At 21.2% G+C, this 24,472-nt stretch overlaps 2 protein-coding genes across 4 annotated transcripts in view; one reads left to right on the top strand and one right to left on the bottom strand.

Annotated features, from left to right (window-relative positions):
• Window positions 1-223: 223 nt before the first annotated feature.
• LOC122498795 (methenyltetrahydrofolate synthase domain-containing protein) lies at window positions 224-10,373 on the top strand. Its single transcript, XM_043606707.1, has 5 exons — window positions 224-364; window positions 2,313-2,707; window positions 5,048-5,394; window positions 5,816-6,047; window positions 8,845-10,373. The coding sequence occupies exons 1-5, from the start codon at window positions 316-318 to the stop codon at window positions 9,274-9,276; spliced, it is 1,455 nt and encodes a 484-aa protein (XP_043462642.1). The 5' UTR covers window positions 224-315; the 3' UTR covers window positions 9,277-10,373.
• A 3,427-nt stretch (window positions 10,374-13,800) lies between these two features.
• Window positions 13,801-24,472, bottom strand: part of LOC122498832 (serine/threonine-protein kinase 32A) — a 56,416-nt gene continuing 45,744 nt past the window's right edge. For all 3 annotated transcript variants that reach the window (XM_043606785.1, XM_043606786.1, XM_043606784.1), the window contains 4 exons: window positions 20,321-20,410; window positions 17,778-18,225; window positions 14,901-15,104; window positions 13,801-14,273 (listed from right to left, as the gene is read on the bottom strand). In XM_043606785.1, coding sequence (XP_043462720.1) covers window positions 14,108-14,273; window positions 14,901-15,104; window positions 17,778-18,225; window positions 20,321-20,410 — 908 coding nt within the window. In that variant the 3' untranslated portion in view covers window positions 13,801-14,107. The remainder of the gene's footprint in view (window positions 14,274-14,900; window positions 15,105-17,777; window positions 18,226-20,320; window positions 20,411-24,472) is intronic.

Raw genomic sequence — 24,472 nt, forward strand, 5'->3', positions numbered from 1 at the left:
TTTATTTCTCGTCTTTTGTTATTATTTATATATTTCATAGAAATAGAAAAAAGACGATCATGTCGTTATAACAGATATTAACAGTTTTTCCTTCTTTTATTAATTTGAAATTTCTGTGCATAAAATGTTGATGATGTAAATTGGGTAAGTCAAACTTTTGGTGATTTTTCAGTGGTAAATTTACCGGCTGTGCTCGTCGTAATAGAAACAGAAATAAAGTGGGGAAAAATACGGATAATCAGCGCGTATTTATATTTTTGCGGAAAATCTCTCAGTAAAATTCATTTGATTGAAAATCAGTTAGCTGATAACTTTATGGAGAAGACGTTTGATCAGAAAGTCACGATGCCCGAGGAAAAGAGTCGTGAGTAAAATTTCAAATTATTTCTCAATTTATAATAATTTTTTTTATTATTTCTTTGAAAATTAACATATTAAATTGGAATTCTGTTTATTAATTATTTTTTCTATTTATAAATATGATTAATATTTGTTACGTTATGATTTGATTACGATTTTTCTCGATAATTGTTTTTCTTTGAAAATTATTATTCTAGATTTCTATTATTAATTATTAATTATTAATTATAGGTTTGTTTATTATCTTTTAATTAGTTTATACGATTAGGAATTAATTAAATTAATATTGATTGAATTGTTTATTAAATTGAATTTATATTGATTGAATCAATTTATATTCCAATTGGTTCAATTTGTTCATCAATTACTGATAAAAATTTTGGAGCTTTTTTATGTTTATTTATTGTTTAATTTTTGTGTAATATTAATTACGTTAATGAAAATAATTTTGTATTAATAAGATTAAAATTGAATGAGTCACACGTGCTTAGGGTGGCAGAATTGCTACACGACAATATTGTTATCTATTGTCCAAGTGTTTCTGTTTACATTTTTTTTGGATAAATACACGATTCTTATGTTTACCCCTAAGAACCTTCTACAAATCACAAATATATAAAATCAAGTTTTACCTTCAAAATATATTTAATTCTTTTTAGAAGAAAAATTTTCTCCTCTAGAAATAAAATTGGAAAACTAATTAATAATTACAGGGCTCGGATTATCTATAAAGATAATTAAAATTTAAACAGATTTAAAAAAAAAAATTTTTAAAGTAATTGAATGTTGCAGAAGAATTTTGACATTTATAAAAATAATTGAAATTTTCAGGAGAATTTAAAAAATTTTTTTGAAAATAATTGAATTTCTGCAAAGAATTTTCTTACTTTATTAGAACTTTTGAAAATAATTGAATTAATTATTTCTAAAAATAATTAAAATTTTGACGAGAAATTTAACAAAATTTTTTTTGAAAATTATTGAATTTCTACGAAAAATTTTATTACTTTTGAAAATAATTGAATTTCTATAGGATAAATTTTATTACTTATAAAGAGAATTGAAATTACGAGAAGAATTTTATTAAAATTTTTGCAAATAATTGAATTTCAGAGACGAATATTATTATTTATAAAGATAATTGAAATTTTTAACAGATTTTTTAGAAAATTTTAAAAGTAATTGAATTTTGCAGAAGAATTTTGATATTTATGAAGATAATTGAAATTTTAATGAGAATTTAAAAAAAAATTTTGATAATAATTGAATTTCTGAGACGAATTTTCTTACTTTTGAAGATAATTAAATTTTGCAAAGATTTTTATCAGAAATTTTATTTTTAACTTTAACACTTAATTAATTTTATCAGAACTTTTGAAAATAATTAAATTTCCAGGATAAATAATTGACATTTTAAAGAGAATTTTAAAAAAAAATGTTAAAAATACCTAATTAAAATTTTGCTTAGAATTTTATTAAAATTGTATTCCGGATTGTTTTTGAAATTAAAGTATGTATTGTCGAGTAATGTGATTTCTTTTACAATTTTTACAATTTGGTGTTTCTTTTTTGTCATTTTCTCTAAAATTTCATGCGACTTTTTCGGAAATTTTATGCAACTTTTCATGACTTTTGTTGTTAATTTATGCGACTAAAGCGACTTTTTTTGAGTCTTAAAGACGATCCGAGCCCTGTAATTAAAAAAAATTGATTTGTAATTTTAAAATTAACATTAAAATTATTATTTAGATAATAATTTATGGCAAATTTTCGATGAAGATGAATTGAATTCAAAATTATTTTATAGTTTTTAAGTTTATTAAAAACAACTTTAATAATGAATAAATTTATTACCTAGAGTCGAATAATAATAATTAATAATAATAATAATTAATAAATTTATTTCTTAGAGTCAAATAATAAAAAATAATTAATTATTGTCTTGTTTTTAGCCGAAGTGGAAGGAGATACGAAGCGAAAATTTCGTCGGAAGGTTTGGGTGAATTTAACCAGGAAAGAAGCGGTGATTTTATCGTCTAACAAATCGCACAATAGGATACCAAATTTTAAGGGTGCAGCTGAAGCAGCTAAACGTTTAACGGAATTGGAAGAATTTAAGGAAGCTAAAATCATCAAAATTAGTCCGGATAAGCCGCAAGAGACTGTGAAGAACTTGGCGTTGGAAAATGACAAGAAAGTTCTTTTGCCGAAACAAAGATTGAGAAATGGTCTTTTCAATCTTGTCACTCGCGTAACTGACCCAACGGAAGAGGAACAAAAGTTAGTTATAACGAAACATGGCATCCAACAAATCGAAGAAGCAGTCGGTTTACATTCAGATATTAAAGTAAGTATTTTATCAATAAATATTTTTCGTTGCGTGACACTTAATTTAATTATTAGAATTTATAAGAAAATTCTAAATTTTTGTGTCTTTTATGTTTGCTTTATAAACTATGGAATTAACACGAATTCTAATACAAAATCTTCAATTTTTTCTATTTCTGACAATAATTTCTTTTTAAATAACTTAATTCTTGAAGAACTATCACAAAATTATTACTTACAAATTATTTAATGAATAATTTTACTTTATATTTCAAAATTAATTAAATTTTCAAAGAGTTGCGTTTAAAATTTATTATTTTCAAAAATTTTCCAGAAGAATTCAATTATTTAAAAAAAAAATTAATAAAATTCTACGCAAACATTTAATTATTTTTATAAATTATAACAATTTCACAGGAATTCAATTATTTACAAATTTCTTCGCAAGAATTCAATTTATTTTATAAATAATAAAACTCATCGCACAATTTCAATTATTTTCAAAAATTTCCCACAATTCAATGATTTTCAATACTCACTATTTTAATAAAATTTTTCAAAAGAATTCAATTATTTAACAGAAATTTTAAAACAATTTTAATCGAATTCCTCGAGAAATGTAATTATTCTTAAATTGTTAATAAAATTTTTTGAAACAATTCAATTATTTTTTAATTTGAAGAAAATTTTTCACAAGAATTCAATTATTTTCAATATCTATCATTTTAATTAGATTTCACATAATTCAATTATTTATAAAAAATTATAAACAAAAAATTTATTGAAATTTTTCCCAAAAATTCAATTTATTTCATAAAAAAAAAAAAAATTTTCACTAAAATTCAATTATTTAAAATACAATTTTCGAAAATTTTGTTGAAAGAAATTAATTATTTGAAAAAATATTTACAAAATTCTCCGAAAGAAGTCGATTATTGTCAATGATTTTAATCAAATTTGTTTATAAAAATTCATATATTTTTAATAAAAACATTCAATTATTCAAAAAAAAAAATTTCATAAAATTCGTTTACAAGAATTCCATTATTTTTAATACAATTTGAAATCAATTCATCAAAAAATGCAATTATTCTTAAAAAAAATTAATTAAATTGTTTCGAAAGAATTCAATTATATAAATAACATTTTTGATAAAATTCTTTATAAGTATTGAATTCGAAGAAATAATCAATTGTTCATTTAATCATTTATTTCTCTATTTAAATAATTGAATTCTCGTAGAAGTTTTTGATAAAAATTGATTTAAAAATGAATTTTCGTTAAAATTTTAGATTATAATTGAATATTAAAAGCATTAAATCATGAATTTTTAGAAATAATTGAATTTTGAAAATGTTTCAAATTAAATTTTTTGAAAATTTGTATTTTTTATACTTTTAATTAACAATTATTCTGTAAAATTAATTTTTTTGAAAAAGTTTAATTGAATTTTTTTGAAATTATTTTAAGTCTTTTATTTTCTAATAAAATATTTAGTTGAAGAATTTCCGAATAATCGAAATTTTGTAAAAATTGAATTGTAAACAAATGGATTTGAAAATGCTCAAAAAACTTTTTCAATAATTATTAAAATTAATTGATTTAGAGAAGGATTTTAGTTAAAAATTGTAGAAAATATTAATTGAATTGAAATGGTGAAAATAATTTTAAAGACGTTTCAATAACAATATTCTTATAACAAAAAATAAAAATTTTATCACTCAATCATCTGGAATTATTATAAAACATGAAGAAATCGATCACTCCGAGTTGAAGACTCGGAGTTATCAATTTCTTCTTGTTTTATAATAATATTTTTAAAGTTGTTTAAGAATTTGAAATTTTTAAAAATCTTAATTCCTATGGAAAAATAATAATAATTAAATATTCAGTTGAAAAAGAAGTTATTGATGTTCTTGAATAATTTTGCAATTAAAGAAATTCGTAAATAAATGTAATAGAACATTTTTTTAAATTTCTAATCATTTTTAGAGTGAATTAAAATATTTTTTGGGCTCAGGAAATAAAATTAAAATTTTATCTAGAAATCAGGAAAAAGTCAGGAAAAAAGAAAATTTAATTTTTATGGCAAACCTGAATGATTTTATTTCTTTTTATAAAATAATAATTAGAACAAAAATTAATAATTGAAATTACTCACTAAAGTGACAATTTTTAATTTTTATTCATTTTTTTTAATTGAATTTTTATAAAATTTAGCTTTATAATATTTCAACGAAACCTGATAAAATATTTCAAGAGGAATGAATAAAGATAAAAGTAATGATAATTAGAGATAAAAAAAAATAAAATAATATTTTCTATTTGTTGGTAATATTTTTTTTTGTGTTTTTTAAAGGTGGATCTGGTAGTTTTGGGTTCGGTGTGCGTGAGTCCTACAGGACACAGAGTTGGCGATGGCGAAGGATATGCAGATCTGGAATTTGCATTAATGTCAAGGATGGGAGCTGTGAGTGCTGACACCATTGTCGTCACCACTGTTCACGATTGTCAAATAATTGAGGATCTTCCGTCTCATCTTTTTCAATCGCACGATTTACCTGTAGACATTATTGTCACGCCAACTCAAACCATTATAGTCAGTGAGAAGCTTAAAAAGCCCGATTCAGTTATTTGGAGCATCCTCAGCAATAGACGATTAAAATCCATGCCAATTCTTCAGCAATTGAAAGAAGAAGAGGAGAAGTAAGTTTTCCTCAATTTTCAAGATTTATTTGAAAGAAATAAAATTTATAAAAAAAATTAAAATACAGTAAATAAAATATATACTATTAAATATTTATTATAATTAATTTAAATGGAATATTAATTAAAATATTATTCATAATTAATTGAAATGGAAAAATTAATGAATTTTAATTACTATTTAAAAACAATAATTTTATTGATAGAATTATAGTTTAGAAATTTGATTTCTAAAATTTCCCAAGAAATGTTCCGAAATAATAGTAAAATATTAATAATTGAGACTCCGGATTTTAAAAGGGCACTTTTACCATATTTAAAATCAATGCTGCATGTGCCCTTTTAAGATCTGGAGCATCAATTGTTGAATTTTTGAAGAAATAAAAAATCGAAGTATCTGACAAATAAAATTTCTATTTAGAGAAGGAAAAGAGGTTGTATTGAAAGAAGATGATTCTGATGAAGACGCAATTTACCAGGAGAGGACCAAACTTAAACGCGTTATTGGAAAGGTTCGACTAAAGATCAAACGTAATCTCTTGAATTCAACAATAGAAAGCGGAGAGGGTGACAAAGAAGACAAAAAACGATTTGTCAGACGACGTTCATCTCACAAACGTAGAGGAGATGGAGACAATAATGTGTCAATTGAGGTACGTAAAAATGTTTACAATATTATGTGACATTCTTTAAATTTAAGTTCCATTCATTTTCAAAATTATTTAATTCCTACTGATAGGTTACCCACGATTTATTTTTAACAAAACATATTTTTTCTTTCTTCAGATTTAACAGACATTTTTAAAAAATGAATTAACTCTGTTCAATGAAACCAAAAATAAAATTTTTTATTTTCAAATATCAACTTCAATTTTTGAATAATTTCAGATTCAAAATTTACAAGATTCACTTATTGAAATTATTGTCAATACAATTTTTATAAAACTTTACGGATTCAAGTATTTTCGAAAATTTTAATAAAAACCTTCGATACAATTCAATTATTTTTAAAAATTTGAAAAAAAATTTCACAAAAATTCAATTATTTTTATAAATGCAATTATTCTTAGGAATTCAATTATTTTCAATCCAATTTTAACAAAATTTTTAGAAAGCATTCAATTAATTTCATAAATAATAAATTTCTTGTCATGAATTCAATTATTTTCAGTAGAATTTTCATAAAACTTCTCCGAAGAACTTAAGTTTTTTTTTCAAAAATTGTAATAATATTCTGGAAAAAAATCCAAACATTTTCAAAAAATTTTTATAAAATTCTAAAAGTATTAAATTTTTAATTACAATTATTAACAATCATTAGTATTTTAAAACGTTGAAGGGAATTATTCGTAAAATTGAATTATTTTCATAATTTTCAATTTAAATTATTAAAAAAATTCCATTATTTAATAAAAAATAAAGAAATACTTCAACAGAATTTAAATATTTACGAAAACTCTAATAAATGATTTAGAAGAAGTTTTATTTTCTATCAATAATAAAATAATTATATTGAGGAATTTTTTTAAAATTCATTGCAAAATTCAATTATTTTCATAAATAAGTAAATAAATTCATCAGAATTCAATTATTTTCAACAATTTTTCTCTAATTCAATGATTTTCAATATTTTACTATTTCAATTAAATTTCCAAAAAGAAATTCAATTATAAAACAAAAGTTTTGATAAAATTCTACACGAACATCTAATTATTTTGTAAAAAAAATAAAAATTTCTCAGAAATTCAATTAATTAAAATAAAATTTTCATAAACTTTTGCAAAAAAATCAAATCTTTTAAAATTTGGCATTAAAATCTTCAGTAATTCAATTATTTTCATAAATTTTAAAATTCCTTTCAGGGATTTAATTATTTTCAAAAATAATAAAATCATTTGGAGGAAGTCAATTATTTTCATAAATAACAATATTCGCATCACAAGAATTTAATTATTTTCAAAAGTAATGAAATTCAATTATTTTCAAAAATTTTAATAAAATTCATTACAAAACTTCAATTATTTTTAAAAAATTTTCTTAATTTAATAATTTATACCTATATCTATTATTTTAATAAAATTTCCTAAAAGAATTCAATTCAATCCAATTATTTTTAATACAATTTAAATCGAATGTCTCGAAAAATTTATTTATTTTTAAAAATGATATTAAAATTCGTAGAAAGAATTCAATTATTTAAAAATTTGTTATTACAATTATGTATAAGAATTCAATTTTAAAAAACCTTCAATTATTTAATAAATAATTAATTTTTTACTTTAAATAATTGAAATCTCGTAGAATTTTCTAATAAAAATTGATTTAAAAATTAATTTCAGTTTAATTTTTAGATAATAATAATTGAATTTTGGAAAAGTTACTAATAATTGAATTTTTAGAAATAATTGAATTTTGTAAAGGTTGCAAATGAAAATCTTTGAAACTCTGAATTTTTCCTACTTTTAATTAAAAATTCTATGGAACTAATTTTTTTTCAAAAAGTTTAATCGAAATTTTTTAAAAATTATTTCAAGTTTTTATTTTCTAATGTCTATTTGAAGAATTTCCCAATAGGCGCAATTTCGTAAAATTGAATTGTAAACAAATAAATTTGAAAATTCTCAAAAGAACTTTAGCAAAAAATGATTAAAAATAATTGATTTAAAGATATATTTTAGTTAAAAATTTTAGAAAATAATAATTGAAGTATAATGATGAAAATAATTTAGAAAAAGTTACTGTAACAATATTTTTATAATATAAAATTATGATTTTATCACTCGGTCACCTTTAATTAATTATAAAACATGAAGATATCGATCACTCCAAGTCAAAGACTCAGAGCGATCGATATTTTCATGTTTTATAACAATATTTTTAAAGTTGTTTAAGAATTTGGAATTTTTGAAAATCTTAATTCCTATGGAAAAATAATAATAATTAAATATTTAGTTGAAAAAGAAGTTATTGATGTTCTTGAATAATTTTGCAATTAAAGAAGTTCGTAAATAAATGTGACAAAACATTTTTTGAGTAACATTTTTTCCTTTATTTTCTAAAAATTCAAAAATTTTAATTTTCAATTAAATTTTTTTTATTTGTATAAGTTATTGAATTTTAAAAGGTTTGAATTTGAAATTTTGACAATCTTAGTTCACATGAATAAATAATACTTATTAAATATTTATTTAAAAATAAAGTTATTGGTGAAAAATATTGATAAAGTTATTGTTTTGAGAGTGAATCAGAATATTCTTTAGGGCCAGGGGAAAAGTGAAAATTTGTTATGGAAATCAGGGAAAAATCAGAAAAAAACAAAATAAAATTTTTGTGATTAATTTACCTGATTTAGAGAAAAGATAATAAATAAATTTTTCTAAGAATTCAAATAGTGAACAGTCACAATAATTAACTGAATCTGATAAAACATATCGATCTTTTTTTTTACAGACTGATATATCCGCGAATAAGGATAGACCCCGTCGTCCCTTTTACAAATCACGTCCAAGAAGTCAAATAGATTTTTCTTTGAAGCTCTCGAATATCTCGTCTACTGTTCGAGTACGAGATTTAAAAAACGCTTTATCTGAACGTGGAGTGAAACCCAATGACATCACCTGGCGAGGACAGCGTGGTTTTTGCTATCTTCACTTTGGCAAATTGAGAAATGCCAAATCGGACGAGGAGCATCAACCAGTGCAAGTTGATTCTGTTGTAGCGAATTTACAACAATTGAAAATCGGTGAAGTGCCTGAAACTATGGATAATGTTTTTATTGTTGTTGAACCAACAAAACCAGCAGGAAAACCCGAAGTAGTTGCTGTAGTCGAGGAGGCAAAACCGATTACAAAAATCGAAGTAACCGACGCAACGTCGGTTTAATCTCATTTATCATTTAGAAAAAAAGAAAAGCTCACTTTACAGCATTGCTGGTTATTTGTTCTGCTTTATCGGATTTAGTCTGATTCATTTTTTTTCTTTTAAGCGATGTGATCGCGTCTTGATTATATCGATACCGATATAGAAATCCTATGAAGAATTTATTTTTTTTTAGTTCGAATTTTGCATTGACTGCACGTCTTAGTTTATTATTGAAACGATATCCGAGAGAGGATGAGAAGTCACAATGCTGTAAATTTCGTAAAGTTTTGTTCACGTATATTAATACGTGGTTTTTTTTTATTTTTCATTTATTTTTTTTCAGAAAAAAGTAAAACTTTCGAAAACTTTGAGCTTAGTGAATAAAAAAAAAGTTAGCAAGATAATGAGAGAGAAAAAAAACAAAAGCGGTGTCTCAAAGAAAAACGAAAATCTGATCCTTAGCTCAGGACATTTAATCACATAGACTGAAAAATGTTTTAAGAGAAGAAAAAAATTTCTAAATAGAGAAATTAATCCCATGAAGAAATTCCAAAAGGTTTTTGGAAATAGATTCTTTATTCAGTAAATTAGTTATCTATTTTTTCGAAAAAGAAAAAAAATATAATCTAATTACGTAAGAAAAAGTGTATAAAAGTATGAAAATGCAATACTTTGTGTGATATTATTTGATTATATACGATAAAGGTTATCATTTTATAAAAAATGGTATACGAGAATTAATTATGGAATAAAAAATGTTTTTTTTTTTATTTATTTTCCATTCGTCGATAGAATGTTCACTGATGATTGTTCAGTACATTTTCATTATTACACAATTGTTATTGGAAAAGAATAAGTATGAAATTTTTTCGAAAAGAGACACCTTTTCCGTTGAATTTGGTTTTTCACAAAAAGCATGTGATTTTTTTTTGACTGGATTTGCGAATTAGCAAAAATAAAAAAAAAACATGCTATGAAAGTATTTTTTTATCTCGAGAAGCGAAAGAAGATGAAAAAACTGTAATTTTCGAAATTCCTGTATAAACAGTGTGTTAATTCGATATTAACATTCTTCCAAGTAAATGTATTTTTATTGAATACAAATATTTGACGAATAATTTGTATTTCTCTTTATTTTGTACAGTTTTTATTGCCTTTATTGAAAATTCGGTTTTCGAGTAATATTTGTTTTTTTAAATTTAATAACATTTTTGATGTACCTTATAATTTTTTGAAAAATAATATTTTTTTGTAATAGTAATTACAAAGAGTTATAGTAATTAACTAGTAGGCCCGTTATAATTATTTCAAAAACTGTTACCAATAACACATTTTTAACATTTATTAAAACTTATCAAATTTTAAAAATTTTTCAAACTGTAAAGAATGAAAAAATTGTTATTAAATTTCGAAGATAAGTTCTTTATAATATTATTTTGTAATCAGTAGGTATATTTTTTACATTTTGGTCCATTAGACATGGAAATCGCAAGTTAGTTTCTTTACAAATGTCAAACCATTTTTGTTGTCTAATTTAGTTCACTTTTTCATAATTTAATTAAAAATAATAGAATGTTTAATAAATTATTTGCAATTTATTTTTAAATACAGGTTTACCGCTAGACCGGGAAACCTGGTAAAAAATTAAAAAAGTCCAACTTTACTAAAATTCTTTAAAAGAATTCAATTATTTTCAAAAAATTTAATAAAATTCTTCACATAGGTAATATTTAATTCTTTTCAGTACAATTTTAATTAAATGATTAAATTCGTCAAAAAAATTTGCAAGAATCCAATTATTTTCATACATATAATAAAATTCTTCACAGAAATTCAACTATTTTCAATGTAAATTTAATAAAATTTTTCGAAAAAAATTCATTTATAAGAATTTAATTATTTTTAATACAATTTTAATAAAACTTTACGGATTCAATTATTTTTCAAAATTTTAATAAAATTCTTCGCTACAATTCAATTATTTTTATAATAAATTGTAAAATTATTCGGAAGAATTAAATTATTTTCATAAATAATATAATTCTTCTTAGGAATTCAATTATTTTCAATACAATTTTAGTAAAATTTTTTGAAAGGAATTAATAATATTTTCATTTTCTTTGTATGAATTCAATTCTTTTCAGTAGAATTTTCATAAAATTTCTCCAAAGAATTTAATTTTTTTTTCAAAAATTTATTAATATTCTGGAAAAGATTCAAAAGATTTATTTTAAAAAAAATTTCATAAAATTCAAAAAGTATTAAATCTTTAATTACAATTATTAAAAATCATAAGTATTTTAAAACGTTAAAGTAAATTCTTCGTAAAATTTAACTATTTTCATCAATTAATTTTAATAGAATTATTAATTACAATGTTAAAAAATTGGAAATATTTTAAAAGCTTGAAAGAAAATTTTTATAAAATTTAATTCACAATCAAAAAAATTTTCAATTAAAATTATTAAAAAAAAACTCCATTATTTTTAAAAGATTCAAAGAAATTTATCAAAAAATTAAATTTTTCTCTTAAGAATTCATTTTATTTCAATAAAATTTTAAGAAATTTCATGAAAGAATTCAGTTATCTCCAAAAATTTTAATAAAATTCTAAGCAAAAATTAAATTATTTCAGATTCAAAATTATAAAAAATTACGAAATTGTAATAGAAAATAGAACGAAACTTTAAAATAAATAAAATTTTGTTTTTCTTAGAAAATAAATGTTTAAAGAACCATTTTGCATTAATATCAATTCATTTTTCTACAATAATTTATTAATATTATTAATAAAGATTGGATTCCAAAGTGTTTTAAATTAAAGTTTTACAAAAAAGTTGAATTTTAAAAAATTTTAATTAAAAATTCTCAATAAGTTAGTTTTTTGAAACATTTTAATTCTCATTTTATTTTAAATTAAGTTATACCTATATTTTTAAAATATATTTTTTATAAAAAAGTGGTCACCCTGAAAATGTAAATTATTATTAAAATATTAATTAATTTCAATATTTAATTAAATTTGTGTTGAAAAAGAATAAGTATGAAAATTGTTTATTTTAATTATTAATTATTATTAATTTATTTATTTCAATTGAAAAATAAAAATTTAATAATGTATGAATAGCAGTGATTTTTAATAATAAAACCACTAAAATTCGAAAAATTCGCCTTTATTTAATAATTTACTATTTTTCAATAAAATCGGAAATCGTTAAAAAATTTCCATTAACATTTCGTTTGAAAAATATTCATTTTTTGAAACGGTATTAAATATAAATTCTTTTTTAACATTCTTGCCATAATGAGAACTGAAATATCAAATGATATTGATCTGACACTGAATCACAGTCAATGGAAGAACTAATACTTGCGATTCCTAACAAAGTGGAAATATTTTGAATAAATTTAACAATTATTCATCAATAATATTTTTTTCATAGAATTTTCTCAATAAACGATTCAAGGATTTAATATTGTTCTAGTAGCGCATTATTTAAACTTTTCTATTATTAAATAATTTATTTATAAATAATTATTATATTAATTCTATAACTATGGACAAATTTTCAAAAAGGTTCTACATTTTTCATTGAAAAGCTAAAAATTTTATATATATAGTATATTGTTAGATTAAAATTTATATAAAAGTTATATATAAAAGCAGTAACTTTAGTTCTTTTCTCAATCGGGTTGAAATTTTTCAAAAACAGAAAATTCAAATTGGGGAAATTTCCATATTTATAATGTTGGATAAATATGTACCGCAAGAGAGAAGTCCTTATAGAATAATTTTTTTTCAACTTTTTAGAGCTAATTACAAACTCTTCTTTTGTAATATCTCAGGTTCCATAAAAATTAAAAGTTAAACTTTGTTTCTTCTTTCTTTTTTCTTACGTAAATATATATATTGCTTTGAAATATTTATATATTCATTAGAAATTACTTTTTAAACCTGTAATCCTGTAAATAATTTTAACTAATTTTCACTATAAAATTTTATTTTAAGAAACAACACTTTTCTAATAAAAACACAAACGAATCATTTACGAAATCAAGATTCCTACAGAATTTGAATATCATAGAAAAAGTCTGATGGAATTATTAAAAACTCTCCATAAATAATCGAAAAGGCCTGGAATTTTTAAAAGTTTATTTTTTCCAGTTTTTCGGTTTTTCTTTCAATAATTAAATTTTTTAGTTGTTTTTAAAATTTTCCTCATTTTCGACCCATGCACGAAGTATTGAAGTTAATTTAAACTACGCGAAAATTATATTTAATTCTATTTGAAATATTTTTTTGAAAATAGACCTGAAAATTTGGAAAGCGCCTGGAATTTTCAATTACATACAAAGGTTATGTTAGTAGGAATTTTGGAAATATTTTACAAACATTTCTCTTTATATTCTAAACGTTTGGAAATTAATTCAAAAATTTTTGTGATGATTTTCAAATAAATAAACATTTTTCTAAAATCTCTTAAAAGTTTATAAATTTTATAATATTTAGAAACTATTTATTCACTATTTATTTAACTATTTATTCAATATAAATTAATTACAATAAGTAAATTATAAAACTATAAAAGGAACGTAAATAAATTGAAAATAAAATAGTTCTTTGTCGTCTAGAGAAAACTCTCTTTCAACTTTTTGAAATGAAAATAAAAAGAAATTGTGAATAAAGTTGTATAAAAGTAGGAAAAAAAGGAAAGATGGTATTTTTAGAATGTTTCACTATGTATATAATGTTTGCTAATAGGGAATATTCACTATATATGTTCTCGCGATGAAAAGGCTTATAATTTTTCTCAGGATCTCTTTTTTCAAAAGAAGGGGTGTCATTTACGAATTACGATGTCGAAGGCTCCGGACTGGCATCAATATAATCAATATCTGACGACGTCGTCGCACTCTTACGTCGATTTTGTAGTGGAGATGCGTTAATTCGCGCTTTCACGTTCGCATTCGATACACTCAAGCGATTGGCAGTCTTTGGGAACGATTGCTGCTTTAGCCTGCGAATTGATAATTTAAATATCACTTTATTTTCAGAATTCAAATTGCTTTTTTATTTTGCTTTTACAATTTTTATTTTTCTTTCCATTCGACACTTTTTAAAGAAAACTTTTAATATTCTCCAGTATTTAGTTTTTAGTATTTTAGTTTAAAACCTTTTGCTTCTTTTAGTTTTAATAATTTATTTTTCTAAAGATAACTTTTAATATTTTCTTTGTCTTTTTCTATAGTAAAAATTAAAAAATCCGTAACATTTTGTACTTCTATCATGATGGGCATATTTTTTGATTAAATTTACAATAAAAAAGTAAAAGAAAGTAAAGTATTAATTTTTACAATAAAATCTAAGAATCTTATGAATTGTTTTATTTCTAAAAAAATATTTTTTAATTTCTGCAGAAAAATATTTTTACTTTCAATGTTCGATGGTGATAATTAAAATTTTCATTTTATAAAGTGAAACATTATTTTCTCCCTCATGATTTCCAATGTCTAGGAATAGAATCGATTTTTACTGCGAACTTTTATTTGTAAGAGAAAAAATTGAAAAATTGAAACTGACATTTATGTGTGAAATAATAGGTAAAAAATGACACGAATAATTTGTGTCGATTTTATTTGTTTACCTCAATCTTTGGTCGGCACTTCTCATAGCAGAATTGAGCTCCTCCTCCCATTGCTTCTCCTTCCTGTCTCTTTCGCGCCTCTCTAATTCCCATTCTCGATTAAAATTGAGATATTCTGGTATGCAGGCGAGCTTCCTGTACTCCTGGACTGGACCCTTTTCTGCTGCTAGTACTTCTTGAGTCAGAGATTTCACCTCGAGCGATCTGAATTATATGCAAGGTCATCTGAAAAAATTATAATCTATCGCTTGGTTTTCTTAGTTCACCAAACAGCTAAAATGTTTAGTGAACTTTCCTCAATCTTTCTCGAATATCATTGAAATCACTTTTATTCTCTAATATTTGAATAAATAAAGAAAAAAAAAGTTCAGGCTTCGCACTCAATAATTTAATTTTTCATAATTTTCGATAATTCAAAAAATTAGTAAAAAAGTAGATTTGAGACCAAAAAAGTAGTAAAAAAAAGTAGTTTTGAGAACGAAAAAGTTCTAAAAAAATAGCTAATTGAAAAATTAAATTTGACGATTAAAAAAAACTCGTTTTCAACGATTCAGAAAAATTTCTTTCTGAATTTTATTTCCCTGATTTTTTTCTCATTTTCATCAGAAATATTGATTTTTTAATACACTGCTAATAACTTCAATTCTCAATTTTTACGTATGTAATTCAATAATTTTCTAAATTTTAATTTAAAATTCTTAGAAAATCCGATTATATTTGAAAATAATTTTTAAAAGTAGAAAAAAAATTCATTAAAATATACCTAAAATTTATTTCCATTAAATTTGAAAAAATTTCCAAATAATTGAATATATAATTTAATCTTTTCAAATTATTTACAGAAATTTAACTATTTTCAAAATATTTTAATTACAATTTTTCAAAAGACTATGTAATTTATTTTCATAATTTCTAAATTAAATTACATTCAAAACTTCAATCATTTTTGTTAAATAAATATTGAAAAATTTGCAACTGCAATCGAAAATTCAATAATTCTTTTGTTTAAATTTTTAATTAAAATTATTCATAACTTTAATCATTTTTTAACAAAATAATAAATTAATAATTTCTTATAAATAAGGATTTAAATAATATTACAGTTTTACAACAATCAAAATTTTCAAAGATTTCAATTTAAAAATCTTTTGAAATTTAATTATTTCTAAAAATTTATTACATAACGCTTCTAATATTCAATTATATATTGTCTGAAATTACAAATAAAATTCATCATTAAATCAATTCTTATTAAAAAGATCAATGTGAATAGAAAATTAAAAAATACGAATAATTTTCATACATTTTTTAAAAAATAATTGCATTTTTCGGGGAATTTATGAAATAAATGTATTTTAAAATAATTGCTTTTGTTCGTAATTTTTTTGAAAATAGTATTTTAAATAAATGAATTCATGTGAAAAATTTATTATTTATTAAAATAAATGAATTCTAGAGAAGAATTTTATTATTTATGAGAATAATTGAATTCTTAAAAACTTTTTCGACGAATTTAATAAAAATTTTACTAAAAATAATAATTCAATTCTCTTAGATTTTAATTAAAATTTTTCAAAATAATTGAATTCCCGCGAAGAATTTTTGTAAAAATACTTTAAAAGAAATAATTTTTTTCGAAAAATTTAATGAAAATTGTATTTTAAACCTTTGCAATAATTAAATTCCTGCGAAAATTTTATTTTTTATAAAAATAATTGAATTTTATTATTTATGAGAATAATTGAATTCTTACAAAATTTTTTGCCGAATTTAATAAAAATTTTATAGAAAATAATAATTCAATTTCTTTAGATTTTTATTAAAAATTTTGAAAATAATTCAATTCTTTCAAGAAATGTTATTAAAATTACATTGAAAATAATTGAATTTACGCGAAGAATTTTATAAAAATACTTTAAAATAATTGATATTTTTTGAAAAATTTAATGAAAATTGTATTTTAAACCTTTGCAATAATTGAATTGCTGTGAAAATTTTATTATTTATAAAAATAATTGAATTTGACTAAAGTAATTTATTATTTATAAAAATAATTGAATTTCAGAGAAGAATTTTATTAATTATGAAAATAATTGAAATCTTACAACTTTTTCCACGAATTTACCTAATAAAAATTTTATTGAAAATCATTGCATTTTTTAAAGAAATTTTATCATAATTGTATTCAAAATAATTGAAATCTTTTGAAGATTTTTCATAAATTTTTTAAAAATAATTGCATTTATTGAGAAATTTATTTTAAAATGTATTTAAAATAATTAATTTGGTTTAAAAATTTTTTAATCAAATTGTATTTTAAATAATTTAATTCCTGTCAAAATTTTACTGTGTATGAAAATAATTAAATTTGTCTAAAGTAATTTATTATTTATAAAAATAATTGAATTCCCGAGAAAAATTTTATTATTTATGAGAATAAAATTGAATTCTTACAAAATTTTTCGACGAATTTAATAAAAATGTTATTGAAAATAATAATTCAATTCTTTTAGAGTCTTATTAAAACTTTTGAAAATAGTTGCATTTCTGAAAAGAATGGCATTAAAATTTTTGAAAATAATTAAATTTCGGAAAAGAATTGCATTACAATTTTTGAAAGTATGTAATTAAATTCTTTTAAGAAATTTTATTAAAATTGCACGGAAAATAATTGAACTCCTGCGAAGAATTTTTATAATAATACTTTTAAATAATTGGTTTTTTCGAAAAAATTTAATGAAAATCATCTCGTGACGATTCTTTCTTTTCTTTTCTTTTATGCCGAGGCGTATAAATTTTTGTTTGAATTAAAAGTGGACTTTGCAGAGAATAATGAATGGAAGGAATAAAGTAGAATTAGAATAACTGGAAACTCGCCTTTGTTTGGCTAGGCGTTTTTTCTTTTTGTGAAGCGGTCTCTCCTCAATAATCATCTCTTCAAGTTCATGAGTTGGATCACAATTCAAGTGATCCTTGGGTGGTGTGAATATGGGTTTGATTTTCTTACTCAATACCATATCGAAATCCAATTCGCTCATAATTGTAATGTACTTGAGTTCTTTGAGTGTTGACACACGGGCGCCAGGTGCCAATGTTAATAGTCGATCCAATAATTCGCGAATTAATGAGCTCCATTGCTCCGGCGCTTGTCTTTCATCCTGGAGAATTTCTAAGGCTTCGCGGTGTGACGTTGCCGCGTGAACTGCGTATGGTCGATTTCCCGCCAGCGTTTCCCATGCCAAAACTCCCAAACTCCACCAGTCCACCGCGTATCCATAGCCCATAACTCCAGATTCATCGCAAGAGCACATGTAAATTTCTGGAGCTGAATATTTTACAACAGAAAACAAAATACAGCAAATTAATTTTTTTTAAATAAGTACAAAGGCAAATTAATCTTCTACAACTTTTATTATTCAAATAAATTACGATTCATTGTGCAAAACATTAGCCTTTCAAAATGATTATACACTCAAAAAAAGGTTCTATTATATTTATTTACGAAAAATTATTTAAAAACGTCAACAACTTTATTTTTAAATAAATATTTAATCAATACTATTTTTCTACAGAAATTCAGATTTTCAAAAACTTCAAATTCAAATCTTTTTTAAATTCAATTTTACGTGAAATTTCAATTATTCGAAAATTCTTCAATTAAATATACATTAGAAATTAAAAACTTGAAATAATTTTAAAAAATTTCAATTAAGCTTTTTGAAAAAAATTAGTTTTATAGAATTTTTAATTAAAAGTATGGAAAATTCAGATTAAATATAAACATAGATAATTTATTGAATAATTGAATGTTTCTTAAAATTGAAATCTTTCTACATAATTTTAATAACAAATTTTTAAATAATTGAATTTTTTTGGGAAATTTTCTTAAAATAATAGATATATAAGATATTGAAAAAGAAAAATTTTTGAAAATAACTGAAATTAGTAACTTCTCCAAAATTCAATTATTATCGAAAACTTTAACTAAAATTAATTTTTAATTAATTAAATTAATTAATTAATTAATTTTTTAGAAAATTGTCAGCGGAATTCGATTAAAATTGTATTAAGAATAATTGAAATTCTGCGATGAGGTTTATTATTTTAGAAAAATAATTGAATTTATAAAAAAATGTTATTATTTATGAAAATAATTAAATACCTGTAAAAAATTTTTTACTTATGAAAATAATTGAATTCTTTTGGAAAATTTTATTAAAATTTTTAAAAAGAATTGAATTTTTTTGGAAAAATTTTGAAAATAATTGAAATTCTGCGATGAATTTTATTATTCATGAAAATAATTGAATTATTGCGAAGAATTTTATAAAAAATTTTAAAACAATTGATTTTTTTCGACAAAATTTATGCAAATTCTATTTTAAATAATTGAATTCTTGTGAAATTTTCACTATTTTAGAAAATAATTGAATATTCGTGTAGAATTTTGTTAAAATTGTATATAAAAAAAAATTGAAGTCTTTTGGGAAATTTAATTAAAATAATATAGATATATAAATTATTAAATTATAAAAAATTTTGCAATGAATTTTATTAAAATTTTTCAAAATAATTAAATTCTTATGATGAATATTGTTATTTATGAAAATAATTAAATTCCTGGAAGGAATTTTAAAATTTATGAAAATAATTGAATTACTGCGAAGAATTTAATGACAAATTTTAAAACACTTTATTTTTTTGAAAAAATGAATGCAAATTCTATTTTAAATAATTGTATTTATGTGAAATTTTTATTTTCTTGGAAAATAATTGAATATTTGTAAAGAATTTCAACAACGTTTGTTTAATAATTGAATTCTTTAGAGAAATTTTATTAAAATACTAGAGTATTAAAAATCATTGAATTAAGAAAAATTTTTGAAAATAATTAAATTTTTGCCATGAATTTTATTAAAATTCTTGAAAATAATTGAATTTTGCAATAAATTAATTATTAAAATTCTTGAAAATAATTGAATTCTTGTGATGAATACCATTATTTATGAAAATAATTTAATTTTGTCGAAGAATTTTGCTATTCATTTATAAAGATAATTGAAATGTTGACGACAATTTTTTTTATAGATTTTTTGAAAATAATTTAATTTCTGCGAAGAATTTTTTTAATTTTTGAAAATAACTGAATTCTTGTGATGAATATTGTTATTTATAAAAGTAATTGAATTTTGCAATGTATTTTATAAAAATTCCTGAATATATAATTGAATTTTGGCGAAGAATTTTGCTATTTATAATAAAGAAGCTAGGAAATAAAAAATCAAATTTTTCTGACTCTGAATAAAATAAACGAATTTTTCTATATTTTTCGCATTTTGAATCACCTGCTTTTTTAATCTGCAATTCTATTACAGTTTTTAAAGGATTAATGCCAGAAAATTAAAAAATGCAATTATTACCCATATAAGGTTTTGTTCCTGACATGGAGGTTGCCAATTGTCCATCTTCTATTTTAGTGGCGATATTGAAATCCGTTACATGAGCGTGCCCTTAAAAAGAAATATTTACAATTTCATTAAAAATTATTTTCATTATCTAATTCACTACATTTTTTTAATATATTTAATTTGTTTACTATCGAAAAATAAATAAACTCTTTTGTAATTATAAAACATTCCAAGAAAAGCCTTTTGATTATTTTTTGTCAAAATATTCTCTAAATATTAATTGATCGTACATTTTCAATAATATATTATTGATAATATATTATTAAATTACTAAATTAATTTTCTATTGCTATCAGTGATTAAATACTGAATTTGGTAAATATTGATAAATTTCGTGTTTGCTTTTTCGAAAAGTGTTTATTGCAAATATGTTTTGTTTGCTTGTAAAAAAAATGGAAAACTACAGAGTTCGGAGAATGTAAAAGTGCATTAATCAGGATTGTTACAATTTTGCATTTTCAAATATTGAAAAAGTTGAAGTTTATTAACGGAAAACTGAAAGTGGAAACAAAAAGTTTTGTAAAAAAACGAGAAAAATAAACAAAAATAAAGTTTGCGCGCAAAATAGCAAATATTTTATCTAAATTGAGTTTTTTTTCAATAAAAACCTATGATGAAAAATGCATTTTCACGTCACTATGTATTATACATCTGGATTCAAGCCAAAGACTGATTACAATTTCTTAAAGAGAAAAGTTTTCTCGAGGAATTTTAAATGTTGACATGTTGAGTGATTTTCTTTTCAGAAAACCATCGTTGGCGATCTTCCATTTTTATTTCGAATGCAATCTTCTCTTTATGTCTCATAAAGATCATTTTCCACTGTCAGAATAATAAGCGCAAAGTGCATTTAGTTATTTCAAATTGATCGTTCATTATTTGTAACTTTTAAAAACTGCACCACAAATTTGTCACTCAAGTCTGGAAAACTTGTTTTCCATAAATTGAATTTTTCTTCCTAACTTTATTTTAAATAGAAAAACCATTTCATGTGTACATACTAAATTTTTGTTTTGAAATTTTTTTTAATGAAAAAAGAATATTAGTCTTTTATTTAAAAATATTAAAATTTTCCTTAATTCCTATTTAATATTTTTTTATTATCTAACAGTTTTTCTTCGAACTAAAAAAACAAATTAGGAATTATTTGAACTATACTCGTGTAGAAATCGACAAGATTTTTCTAACAACTTGAATGTAAGATATTTTTCATTAAATAATTGAACTTTCGAGTATCACTGCAAGAATCTGGTAATAAGTTTAATTCTAAATTTTTTTAAAATTCAACTATATCTATCAAATTGAATTCTTCAAAAATACGATTTCTATTAAAATAGAAAATTTAATTCAATGAAAGTTTACAAAATTTTCATAGGTGGTCATTTTTCTAAAAAATATTTTCTAATCCTTTTTGTCTAAAAAGAGTGATTTCTAATGAAATCAGTTTTCTCCATAATTTTCATAAAAGTTAGAAAATTAAGATTAAAAAATAGAAACTATTTTACATATTATCTTTTTTCAAACAGGAAAAAAATTCTGTTTACAAAATTGTAAGTTTCTTTCTGAAAGAGAAGAAAAATTTTTATAAAATTCCTTTTTCTTATCACAATTTTTTAACAAAATTCTGTTCTTCTTTGAAAAAAAAAAATAATAATTTGCATCATTTTTGTACAAAAATTTCCAAAATTAATATATTTGTACAACATTTTTTTTAGAAAATTTTTATTAGAAAAAAAATTTTTTAGAAAATAAAAAATTAGAAAATACGTTTTAGAAAAACTGTACCCAACCAAAATTTTCAATGGTTTCAATTTTTAACAACATTACTTTCGCAAATATAATTATTTAAAAAAATTTTTTATTATATTTTTTCAAGAAACAAATTTTGTTACTTATTTTTATTTATTTTTCCACAGGAATTAATATTTCAAATAATTTCAATGAAAAACCTTTTGAAATTTAATTATTTCTAAAAATTAAAACTGTAATTCATCCAAAATTCAATTATTTTTTTTAGAATTTTTGAATAAAAAATTATTCAAAATTTTAAGAATTTTCAAAGAAAAATAATGTAAATTATAATAATTTTTAAAAATAAATATTTAAAGATTTTTATACTTTTGCTTCCCTTAAATTTTCAAAGAATTTAATTTAAAAATCTTTTAAAATTTAATAAATTCCTAAAATTTCTGTTATAACGCTTTAAATATTCAATAATTGTTATCCAAAATTTTAAATGAATTTTCTTTAAATCAATTCCTATCAGAATTCAATTAGGAGAATTTAATTATTTAAATAGAATAATTTTTGTAAATTTTAAAATATAAAATTCATTTTAATAAAATTTTATAAAATTGACCAATATTGTTTCAATTTAAAAAAAAATACTTTCAATTTTGAGTAACTTTAATTAAAAATTCTAAAGAACTTAGTTTTTTAAAAAATTTTATAGTTTACATTTTTTTGTAAATTAGTTGAATTTTTGAAATAAATGTTTTGTTTTAAAAAACTTTGTTGCAATTTTTAAAAGCAATCGTGTTTTTGAAATTTGGGTTAAATTTTCTTACTACATTTATTTTATTATATTTACAAATTAACTGTCAAACTTTGGACATAACAATTCGAACTATAAAACAATTTGGAATTAAAAAAACATTAACTTCACGTAAGGACAGATTATCTCTTATTATTATTATATAATAATAATAATTTTTCTAATTTGACATTAATTAACAATAAAATTTGTTTATATTGAAATTATTTGACAAAGAATTTTAATTTAAATTGAAAAAAACTGTCGCGTATTGTAGCTGTATAAAACGTATAAATGATTTTTGAGAAAGAAAATATTTGTCAATACACTTGAAACGTAAACAACGATATAATAACGAGTAGGACCCGAAGAGAAAATTTTAAATAATTCAAAGGCAATTTCGAGCGTCAAATAGCCTGAAGCTTCCAGCCATTATGAAAATTTAGCTATCTATTATCAGAATCAAGCAGGGATAGAAGATCCCCTTAAAATTAATAACTGTATATTTCACCATGAATTTAAAAACTTTTCGACTTGAAGCTTTTTTTTTTAAAGTGCACATTTTCCTTCTCAATATATGTATAGATTCGGAAAAAGTTTTCGCGCACTCAAGAAAATTTCTTTTAATCAAAAAAGTTTCTTCTTCACTGCATTTACCATTCCCATCTTTCTTTTTAAAAACCACTTTTGGTTCCATAAATTATTTTTCATTTCGACAAATCTCTACAAATTTATATAAATGTTACCTGTAGAAATAAAATCAGATTTTTGTTTGTATATTTGCTTATAGAACTTGAAACATTTTTCATAATATAACGTTCTAGGTAGAAGAGATTCTAAATATACGATAAATAAAAATTTTGACTGTTTATCTGTCCGCCCGACTGATCAAAGGCATATTTCACTATTTCGTGAAATATTAAAAATCAAAAAAAAATTTTGAAATTATCCACTTTTTGATAGATTGTTACTGCATTTTTAATTTATTTTTTAAAATAATTGTGAGTTATATTTTAAAATAATTTTAAAAAAACCTTGTCGGAAATTCAAGTTAAAAAAAATGAATTTATAATTTTATGAAACTTTTGAAACTATATAAGGGACTTTGATATATTAAATATAACTTTTACAAACATTGACGAATTATTTTCAATGTCAAACATCTTTCTTGAAAAAAAATGTAACCCTTCCTTTTCCGCAAAATAAAATTTTACTTTCCAATTTTTACGAAAACTACCTCTTTTCCCCTTTTTAAAAATCACTTTTATTATCAAGCTGAGATTTTTTCCAATAAAATATATAAAGTTTATTTTTTATTAATTATTATTTCCTAGAATTATTAACTAAAATTCTTCCTTAAATAAATTATTTATTAATATTATTAATTATTAAATTGTTATATTATTTATTAAAAAAAGGTTCAAATAATTTCAAAAAAAATTTTATCAACAAATTTTTAAATAATTGAATTCTTTCGATGAATTTTAATAAAATTTTTAAGAAAAATTTGATTTAAATTATATTAAAAATAATAATTGAAATTCTACGATGAGTTTAACTATATTTATGAA

This window comes from Leptopilina heterotoma, unplaced genomic scaffold (genome assembly GCF_015476425.1).
Source record: "Leptopilina heterotoma isolate Lh14 unplaced genomic scaffold, ASM1547642v1 Lhet_16, whole genome shotgun sequence".
Taxonomy (NCBI): Eukaryota; Metazoa; Arthropoda; class Insecta; order Hymenoptera; family Figitidae; genus Leptopilina; species Leptopilina heterotoma.